The following is a 10,714-nucleotide window of genomic DNA, read 5'->3' as shown; positions in this document are numbered from 1 at the left end:
GATTTCTCACAAGAATTAAGGATCAGCTGTAGTAAATCAAGTGTAATATGTCATGTATATGTGATTTGCATAATCGTTAGTAAAATTCCTGGAAAATTACAATGGTCTATCACTTGAACTATTATAACTATTATAGCAGACCAGGTCTGCTGGTTATTCATGTGATTTTTGGGGGCGACCCAGTGCCTGCGGCCACTACGTGGATGACCCCTGCTTTAGGTAATTCAATTATGCTGGTAGCATAAACTCTCAAGCAATGTATTATTCAATGACACGGAATTCAAAGTTCAAAGGAAGTTGCATGGTAGAATAGGCTAAAAGACGGTGGAAGAGGTTGAGCAATGTCTTGTTTTCCTGTAGTTTGAACATGTTTCCCATTGGGTGAATAAACATTTAAATATGAACAAATGTTGTTTTAGTCGAGGGGGTATTATACAGTGGAAAGTCCTCATTGTAACTACAATAGTATTTCTTAATGGAGAATTAATGATAAAATAGATGAATAGATGCACAGAGTAGTACAAAAAAAAATAAATAATGGGAACAAATCTGGTCCAATCGCATCAAAGGTGTTTCCACTTTAAGGCACTTCCATTTTTTTTACTGTAAAGGGTAACTATACATTTAAATATGAAGAAGTACAGTGTTTTAGTAAAGGCAGTATCAAACAGTGGAAAGTCCTCATTCTAACTGCTGTAAAATTTCTTAATGAAGAATTAATGATAAAACAGATGAATTGATGCACAAAAAAATAGCATCAAAGGTGTTTCCACTGTCTGACTCATTCATTTTATTACTGTAACGGACTCAAGTATGCTGGCAGCATTAACCGGTAACTGATGAAACACTGAATGATGCTGAACTGAATGTTGGTTACAACAGCTGAAAAGTAGTTACTAAGACAATTCGGAGGAAATTGGTTGATACAATAGGCTTAAAAACAGCAGAGGGTGTGTGCGTGTGTGTGTATGTACACACACACACACACACACACACATTATATATATATATATATATATATATATATATATATATATATATATATATATTTTTTTTTTTTTTTTTTTTTTTTTTTTTATAACAGGCTTCTCATTTCATGACTGTACATTCGAATGTCACCTTACACCAAAAACAGAAGTGCTGCATCAGTCCATCACACTGTTTTAGCTGAGGGGTTTTCATACAGTGGAAAGACAGAATTTAATCTCATAATAACTGCTTTAAGATTTCTTAATGAAGACGTAATGATAAAATAGTGGATGAAAAGATGCACAAAGACTTATATAAAAAAATGGATTAAAGGAATAGAAACAAATCTCTAAGATCAAACAAGCTTGTCAAAAATTTTAAGTGCAAACCATTGAAAAAGGAGACCAACAAATACAAATACAATGGTTTACGAACTCCCTCTTTTACAAACTTTTCATTTTACGAACGTGGACCGCGGCGTTTTTTGTCCCCCTCTTACGCACAAACCTTTCGTTTTACGAACAATCCAACATGCCCCAACATGCCGGTCAATGTGTCCGTACTATTTTTTTCGCTTTGCTGCATCAACAAAATCAACTGTTCTCACATGTCACGGTAACGCTGATATGCTATTGCTCTTACAATGTTACAGTCACTGTGTCAGTCACGGTGTCAGTCACGGAGATGCTGATATGCTATTGGTCGATTAAGGTCACAGTCCTGGTCTCAGTCACGGAGATGCGGATATGCTATTGGCCAGCGTCACGTCAATCAGAGAAATGCCAATGTGCTATTGGCCGAACGCCTTCATCTAGCTTGATGGCACAGCCGGTCGGTGTGTTGTGAAGACTTTGCAAACTTTATCTGTTAGACATGGCTTCTAAAATTGCGAGTGGTGGTAAAGGAAGAAATAAGAGGATGATGACAATAGAAACGAAGCAGGAGATAATAAAAAAATACGGAGGCGCACGCATAGTTAACCTTGCTCGTGAGTATGGCCGAAACCGCTCGGCATTCTTCTAAGGGCAAGACTTTCCTTGCCAGGGGACGGACCTCGGTCAACAACAAAATGGAGAGGCTTCTTCTATTATGGATTAAAGTGAAGGAAATCGCCTGTGATATGTTCTCGTTTGAGAAAAGTTTTCATTTAAGAAAATAAATAAATTCTGCGGGTTGGTCTCTGCTCCCCTCCGCCTCCACCCAGCTCAAGTCACGTCGCCCCAAAGGTAAATGTCATTTTTCCTTTGTATATTTGTTTAATTTAACTGTACAGTAGATTGTTACTATTTTTTAATATGTGTATAAAGTCATGATGTTTTTACCTAAGGTTTTTGCACGCGTTGCACGCATTCACTAATTAACATAGGTTTGGATTTCCCGTCATACGAGCAATTCGAGTTACGAGCATAGCTGCTGAACGGATTAAGTTCGTAACACGGGGGTCCACTGTAGTTGTGTGATGTGAAGCAGTACATTATAGCTTCATGTGTCAAGAGTGAGAGATTGTATTTATGTTATGGAATATTAAGATGTTACATGAAACATTGTCTGTATCAACGGCAGTGGTTAGATTTTGGAGCTGATTTGTTCTCATTCCATAATTTGCTAAGGCTGCGATTGGCTGGCAACCAGTTGAGCGTGTCCCTCACCCACTGCCGAAGACAGCTGGCATAGACACCAGCAAGTGAGCGGTCCGCGTGAGGCTATGCGCCGACAAATAGATGGATGGATATAATTTGCGAGGGTAAAAGTTAACACAGGCAATAACAAATTGAGGTAGATGTGCCTCCCAGAATGCTTGTTTGATCTCAGAGATTTAACGGAATCATGAGTATGGTACATACAAATGTATTTAAACAAATGCATGAGTGAAAAGGTATTTCATAGAGCAACCTTTGCAGAGCACACAGATGATGGCAAAAATGTATCTATGGATACAGATCATGTAGGTTGGATTGGGGGACTAGGACTGTTCTTTTCAATGCAGGGACAACAGCGTAAGAACAGGAAAAGAGATTGCATTCTAAGGATAGGATGGCGTCATGGTCCTTGTAAACTCCTCAGCAAGGTCGCATGATGAAAAGATGAAGGAGGTGGTGAAGACTAAAGCTGTAAAAAGATAACGCTGCATTTAAAACACCACTTAATAGCAATTTGGCTACTCCTATTGGCGATTTACAAATGAATCGGCAGAAGTGGTGCTTGGTTGTCCGTGGTCTTCATGTTGTTGGCACTTGTTTTCTTTTTCTTCTTCATTTTTACTCTTTTTTTGTCTCTTGGGGAAAAAGGAGAACACACGACAAAACTTCCATGATGCTGACATCATCTTTCATTTTCTACAATACAGTAAATTAGTATATCACACTCATGCCCAATCAAGTATCCAGTGACATGAATACTCACATTATTGTTACTGTGATTCTGCTATAAACTGCTTGTGCACCCGAACAAAGAGCCTGTTAAAAAAGAAAGGAAATATTTTTACAACATTTAATGGCTTTAGGAAAAAAGATAGGCTTAATGATTAGCAGTTTACCTTGAAGAGAGGAGATGTTCCAGATGACAACAGGTCCTTGAGCAAGCAGTACAATGGCTCATCAAAATCTTCTACTTGGTGGCAAACGTCCAGCTGTTGTTTGGATGAATGAAATGTGGAGCCACAGGAAACAAGTGGACAGCATCAGTCTACAATAACGAAACAAATCCGTTAAGGGGGTGAAAACAAAAGCTGAGAAAGATATCCACATTTTTTCAGCTGTAATTGATATAAATTACGGCAACTCTCTCCTTTCTCCTGAACAAAGGACCTGTTAGAAATACTGTAGATGGGACAAAAATTACTTATGATGAGCTACTTACCTTTTCCTACCAATAGAAAGAAAATGGTCTGTAGAAAGCACAAAACAGACGTGTTTTAATCCAGAGGGGAACTGCCACTGGACAAGCCTGATGATGTGTCATCAAAGCCTTTGACGCGGTGGTGATCTTCCACTCGTTCTTTGGATGAATGCAACATGTGGAGCCACAGGCAACAAGTGGAAAACATCGGTCTCCAAAAAAGAAACAAAATACACTGAGGAGGTGACAACAAAAGCTGATAGAGATATGCACATTTTTAGTTTTAACTGAAATAAATCACAGCAATTTACACCAGAATGAGGACAACTCCTGCTTGATTGCTGGCTCTTTCTCCTGAACAAAGAACCCGTTAGAAGTAGATGGGACAAAAGTTACTGTCGTTACAAAAGAAGATGATGAGCTACTTAGCTTTTCCAACCAATTAAAGAAGGAAAAAACAGACTTGTTTTAATCCAGAGGGAAACTGCCAATGGACAAGCCTGATGATGTGTCATCAAACTCTTGCACACGGTGGTGATCTTTTCTTTGGATGAATGCAATGTGTGGAGCCACAGGCAACATGGGGAACACATAGGCCTGCAAACAAGAAACACATTCAGGGGGTGAGGACAAACTGCAAAAGAGAGGCGAACCTATAGTTTGTTTTAACTCTTTTAGTGCCAAGCGTTATCGGAAAAGGAAACCTCGAGAGAGCCAGTGTATTTTGCATTTTCAATCATCTTTCACGGCCAACAGAATATTGGATACTATGTCTATGTAAATATGTAAATGTAAAAAAAAAATGAAAATATGAATATATCACATGAAAGATTGACTACCATTCCTTTGAATGCATGTTCAGTTGACAATAGTTATGTTTTATATGTAAAAACACTGTTATCTAGTGGTCACATTTTATCACAACAGAGCTTACAGAACTTATTTTAGATAAGCATTAGTAGTCAAGAGTGTATTCTCATTATGAGTGTATTCTCCATAAGAACATACTTATAACTTTATTATTTAGTTATTATTGTGATTACTATTATTAAAGGGTAGAATTCTTGTCCATGGCACTGAAAGCATTAACTGACACAGTTCACGGCAACTTACACTGGAATGAAGAGAAGTCCTTGCTTGTCTGCCACCCTGGTTTTCAAGTCAGTGCTCCACGATGTATATTTATGGGCACCGATCATTTTAATCTGGGGGGAAAAAAAAGGAATTCAGAACCATTGAGTACAAATATATAACATATATAAATAATAAATAAATATATATACAAAAGTAAAACAGACTTGGCTTTGTCTTACAATATATGTGTAAGATAAACTGACTGATTTAATAGTGCAACAGCTTTGCTTTATGTATTCTAATTGCTATTTTTCTGGCTGATTCATTAGTACAACAGCTTTGCTTCATGTATTCTAACTTACTTTTTCAGACACCACAGCGCCTCTTTGTCTCATATGTGTGTGTGTGTTAAAAACAATGTCAAGGTCAAGGCCTGAATCGCAAGTTATTTGCAAGTTCTGCCACGGTGCACAATGCTCATGTTGTGTGACGGTTGAATTGTGAGACCCCCACACCTCAGTAACAGTTTTTTAATAAAAAGACTGCAGTCCGAAAGCTCGGAGAGAGAGAGGGAAGAGAGACTTTGCAACGAGGCTGACATGGTCACGCTCTTTTTCGAGCTCTCCCCACTGCAGTGGTAAAACTTAATCTCTGACTCCTGTGTTGTTATTTACACCTCTCCTCGGGTCATTTGTGGGGTATCAAGCCCACTTCAAACCCAACAATATGTAAATATCCTTTCCATTTATATCTCTACAATGGCATGCCGTTTAAATTCATATGTCATGCGTAATGTCCAGTCATATGCACGTGCAATCAGAAAGTGACATGAAAAACGCACACAAGTGGCTTCTGTTCTAGTATTGACGTCTATTTCCTCCGAACAAATATTCTGATAAAATACACGGGCCAAAAATTATTTTACTGGCTTTACAAAGGAAGACAGGTTGAATGATGAGCGACTTACCTTTTCCTACGAATAAAAGAAGACAGTCTGAAGAGAGCAGAAAACAGACTTGGTTTAATCCAGATCTACAAAATATAATCAAAATAGATGGTAGTGAGGATGACTGCTCCAAAAGATAGGCAGACCTACAATTGGTTTTAACTGACATACAGTAGTTCACAGTAACTTACACTGGAATTGTCACGTTTCTTGTCTTTTTAGTTTGTGTTGATTTGCAGACTGTCTCCTTCCTCCGCATTGGGCGGGGCCATCGGACACTCACACCTGTTGCGCATCTCGTCAGAGGGCTTTATAAGCTGGCCGGCACTTACAAACAAGCCTTTGCCGGGTTATCCCCTCGTCAAGCTCGCTTGCCGTCCCGTGAATCCCAGCGCTCTTGACCTCACGTCCCACCTTCTCGAGTCTTCTTGGTTTGTACTTTGTGCGTGTTATGTTTTACGGCTTGTGAACGATTTCTGTTGCTACTTTGTTTGCAGCCATCCCCCGTGGACTCACGTCCTCCTTGCTGCCCTTCTTCCCCGTGGACTTTAGATCCAGACGTTCTCGTCTCGCTTTGTGTTGGTACTTTGTGACTTTGGTTTGCTACTTTGCCTTCGGACTGTTTTTGTGTTTTTCTCACGCCTTGCGTGCTCCTTTTGTTAATAAACTCAGTAACTTCACCTCTCGTGCCTAGTTGGGGTCCATTCCCATTTGGGATCCGCGGGTTATTCGTGACAGGAATGAAGAGAAGTCCTGCTTGGCTGCCACCTTGGTTTACAAGTCAGTGCTCCTTGATGTATGTATTTGGGCACCCATTCTTCTACCCTGTGAGAAAAAGGGGAATACAATAGTGTCGAGTAGAAATTCGCATGCTGCAAAGGCGAGATGGGCTTGGCTCTTTCCAACATTTAAGTATAACCATTTCATTTTCTACAATGGTAGCACATTAAGATTATGTACACACATATCTATGCTCTCTATTATGAGATGAATCTACCATCTCTTCAGAACAACTAACCTGTTTAAAGTAGAGGAGAGTAAAATGACAACACTTACAGTTGACAAAAAAATATTTTATAGAGACTTACTTGGTCTGTTTTCTGCTGTCATTTCACGCTGACGATTATTACATTGTCAAAATTGTGAACAAAAATAATTCCACTAGACCCTCCCTCCCCAAAGATTTTTATACTTTCTCTGTACATTGTCTCTCCTCCTCACCTTCCACTCACCTTACACACACGTTAAACCGTCTTCGCAGCAGATTTCATCCTATCAAATGTCAACATATAATCCCACCACTCCCTCCCATCGACTTGACCCCTCCATTCCTCCATTTTTTTTTTTTTTACTTTTTCCTGAATTTTGACTCTCACCTCCTCACCTCCCACTCACCTTATCGCACACACACTACATCATCTTCACCCCTGATTTAATCCCATCACATCTCAACATTTGGGCTCCTTCACACAACAGGGACAACTCGTAATTTGCGACTAGGATAGGACTCACCTTTCAGTGTGTAAAACACAGAAGACAGGGTTGTGATAGCTATATTATGTTCGCAGTACACCTGAATGAACAGCACACTGAGGTCGGGAGACAAAAATGAGGTCAAGCAGTGTGTTCTTGTCAGTGGTACCTGTATTTATGAGCTGTGTGTAACCCTTAGAGACTAACAGTTCCATAATGGGCTTGTATGAGTCTGAGAGTGCATCTTCATTGAAATCTCCACATACCAAGATCTGATGATGATCCATCACTTCCAGAGCGTACAACAACCTTTCCAACTTTGGCAAAAAAGAGCGCAGACTCTGTCCCGGAGGCCGGTACACAGCTGCAATGAACATATTGATGGGAGCTTCAAGTTTGACCACAACAAATTCAATATCAGTGACACCCTGGATGTAGATTGTTTTGTGTGCCGGAATGTGTTCTTTCACCCAAATACCTACACCGCTGCCACGTTTCGTTGCCAACTTGTTCTTTGCCCCTTGGACAGGGGCGGCTTGTCTCGCCATTGTGCCAGTCCTTTGGTCTTTCTTGTAGTTGTCGGCATCGATGGTCACAATTTCCTCATGAAGCAGATTCAGCATATGAGAGTTATGCTCATTTACCTGTTTGTTTGTGGCAAAAACATGAAGAACTTCCTTCGGGCAGCGGTGTAAGTCATAGCCAGCAAAGCTCTGTCCACTTCCGACAGCTCATGGGACTTCTTTTTGACGCGAAGTCGGTTCAGTAGTTTGGCGAACGGAACGTCATCCTTCTGCCTCATGATTTCGGTCAGCGTGATCATTTCAAAGTTGTCGCGCCAGTGGTCCAGTCTGGTGGGATCGTAAACACCTAAAGGTTTGGACTGTCTCACAGGAGGTAGCTGATAGAAATCCCCGACAGCGATAACGGACATGCCACCAAATGGTAAATTGATTCCTTTGATTTGCTTCAACCGGGCGTCGACATATGCAAAGAGGTCTTTCGACACCATGGAAGTCTCGTCGATGATGAGAATTTCAGCGAGCGATAGCTCCGCTCTCACTTCGTCCAGTTTGTTGCCCAGGGCATGATACGGGGGTTTGAGGCTTCTTGGCAGTTTCAGTAAGCAGTGTAAAAAGTCATACCTGAAATGTTGAAGGCCGCGGTGCCAGTGAAGGCTGCAAGAATGACCGTTTGTTTGGAAATGTCCGCTTCCTCAGCCAGTCTGCGCAGTATTTTTGTAGCCTCTGCGTGAATACATTTGATTAAATGTGACTTCCCCATTCCGGCGCCACCATTGATGTAATAGAAGAACTGCCGTGGTTTTAAGCCACACACACGTCGTATACACCAATCTCTGACCAGGTAGAAGGCACACGCTTGCGTTCGGTTAAGGGTCCGATATATGTCGCGCAAAACAGCCGGATCGATGCGGCGGCTTCCGTCGCGATGGACATTTCCGTTACCTCGGACCTGACATTGTAGTCTGGTACGTTTTCCTCCGCGTCACCAGGATCATCCCTCGCATTAATTTCCTCGATGCACTCGAGTCTTTGCAGTTCGCTTTCAGGCGCTAGCTGACACCACTCGTTGAAGACTATTCCGCTTTCATCCACCTCTCGGATGGCGTTGTCAACATCTCTGCGTCACCGGGATCATCCCTCGCATTGATTTCCTCGATGCACTCGAGTCTTTGCAGTTCTCTTTCGGGCGCTAGCTGACACCACTCGTTGAAGACTATTCCGCTTTCCTCCACCTCTCGGATGGCGTTGTCAACATCTTTGCTGTGCTTCTCATCGTTCTTTCTCTTCCGGTCGACAATTTGCACAACGGCCTCTGGATGCTCAGCAGCCGGCAACTGTACAAAGGCATGGTCTTGAAACAACTTGTATGTAGGACTGCATGAACCTTTCAACACCTCTGCAGCGCTCATGTGCAAAACTCAAAAACCTCTTACCTCTTTGGTTCTGGACTTCAACTGGCAGTCGGCACGATGAGGCAGATAGAGCTTGAGAATGGATTTTTTTCCTGTGAAAATTTACAGTATTTGATGACGGCGTGTTTACCTGTTCTTTTTTGGACATACCCCATGTCGTTCAGCAGGGGGAAAACATTTCCGCCTTTAGCTTGCTTGCCGTACACGATTCCGCAGGTTGAGGCAAAATCAGCCAAGCACTTCGCTTCAAATTCCTCTGTTTGAGGTCTGCCCTTATACTTTTCCGGCAAGCCGGTCATCCACACTTCAACGGACTCCTGCGTTTGGCCCTCAAGGTAAGAGAGGGGATAACTCATTTTCAGCGCATTGTCACTGGTTTGTACAAAAACCACACTGCAGGACGCTTGCTTCATATGGAGGCCACATTCGCGTGCGACGCACTCTTGTGCACTCACCTCTTTTTTCTTTGAGTACACTTGCATGATTTGTTTCATTTCATCGCTCTCGTTGACATTTTCGCTGCGGGAGTTCACAATCACCGATTTCAGGTACTGGCTCAGGCCGTGTTCAGCTTTGCTGATGTAGCTGCAGATGTAGGTAATGCAGGAATAAGCGTTCAGAATGTACCGAATGTCCATATTTGCATCCCAAGCAAGAAGCAGGTGTCGATTGTAGTTGTTCACCCAGCAGTCTTTGGGCTCTCGCTTGAGCACGACAGAGGTCTTTGCGGCAATTGAGTACAAACCTTCCATGTACTCATCGCTGGTGAGCTCGCACTTAGCCAGTAGCTGCGGCAAAGTCAGAGAGGCCGTTTCCGGTTCGTTCAGCAAATTTTGCAAATCAACAAGCTTGGGGTTTGGCGCCGACCACTTCTACTTCTCTGGATTTTCTCCATCACACTCTTCACGTCTCATGATCATGGTTCTCTCGCACGGCTGCTTGAGGAAACCAAAACGGCACTGCGCGCCGGGTGCTTTGATGCACGTCTTTGAATGAGACTTATTTTGCATCTGAACCTCTGTGACTTTTTGATGCAGTTTGGGTTCCTTTTCCAGGTTGGGCAGCTCAGCGGAAATGTAGCGCGACACAAAATCGCAGATTTCTTGATCTGAGGCCTCCTCAAAGATGGGGGCGCCTTCAACCCAAATGATGCAATGGATGTGCAGACTTCCTCTGTGCTGAGACTCCAATCTGTAAAAGTAGTCGACCACTTTTCCAATGGGTTGCGCCGGAGAACAGAGCTTCCACACGTTTGTCAAACATGCGCATCGTTGTCATCGTATTGCTGCGGAGAATTTCACACTTTGTGGCCCAGTCGTGGTGAGCGAAAATCACCCGTTCACCTTTTTGCGCTTTGATGGCGGTGATGACTTCTTCCCAACGCATTTCAACAGTGGAGAATGTGCAGAAGAACGTGGGTGTGCCTAGCTGCCGAATCATGGCAAAAAGGTCCTTGAGACATTTCTCCCAAAAGGCCG

The 10,714-nt window shown here is 42.2% G+C and overlaps 1 protein-coding gene across 1 annotated transcript; it reads right to left on the bottom strand.

Annotated features, from left to right (window-relative positions):
- Window positions 1-558: 558 nt before the first annotated feature.
- On the bottom strand, window positions 559-8,819 carry LOC148417552 (ATP-dependent DNA helicase PIF5-like). The gene is made up of 9 exons (XM_088425885.1): window positions 8,767-8,819; window positions 7,945-8,445; window positions 7,567-7,664; window positions 6,019-6,652; window positions 5,849-5,913; window positions 4,921-5,012; window positions 3,506-4,404; window positions 3,373-3,425; window positions 559-3,244 (listed from the first exon to the last, which is right to left on the bottom strand). The coding sequence occupies exons 1-4, from the start codon at window positions 8,817-8,819 to the stop codon at window positions 6,648-6,650; spliced, it is 657 nt and encodes a 218-aa protein (XP_088282011.1). The 3' UTR covers window positions 559-3,244; window positions 3,373-3,425; window positions 3,506-4,404; window positions 4,921-5,012; window positions 5,849-5,913; window positions 6,019-6,647.
- Window positions 8,820-10,714: the final 1,895 nt, after the last annotated feature.

The sequence above is a fragment of the Hippichthys cyanospilos genome, chromosome 10 (assembly GCF_059441005.1).
Source record: "Hippichthys cyanospilos isolate Australia breed blue-spotted pipefish chromosome 10, RoL_Hcya_1.0, whole genome shotgun sequence".
NCBI lineage: Eukaryota > Metazoa > Chordata > Actinopteri > Syngnathiformes > Syngnathidae > Hippichthys > Hippichthys cyanospilos.
Note: the sequence above shows the minus strand (reverse complement) of the source record. Positions and strands in the feature narration are given on the sequence as shown.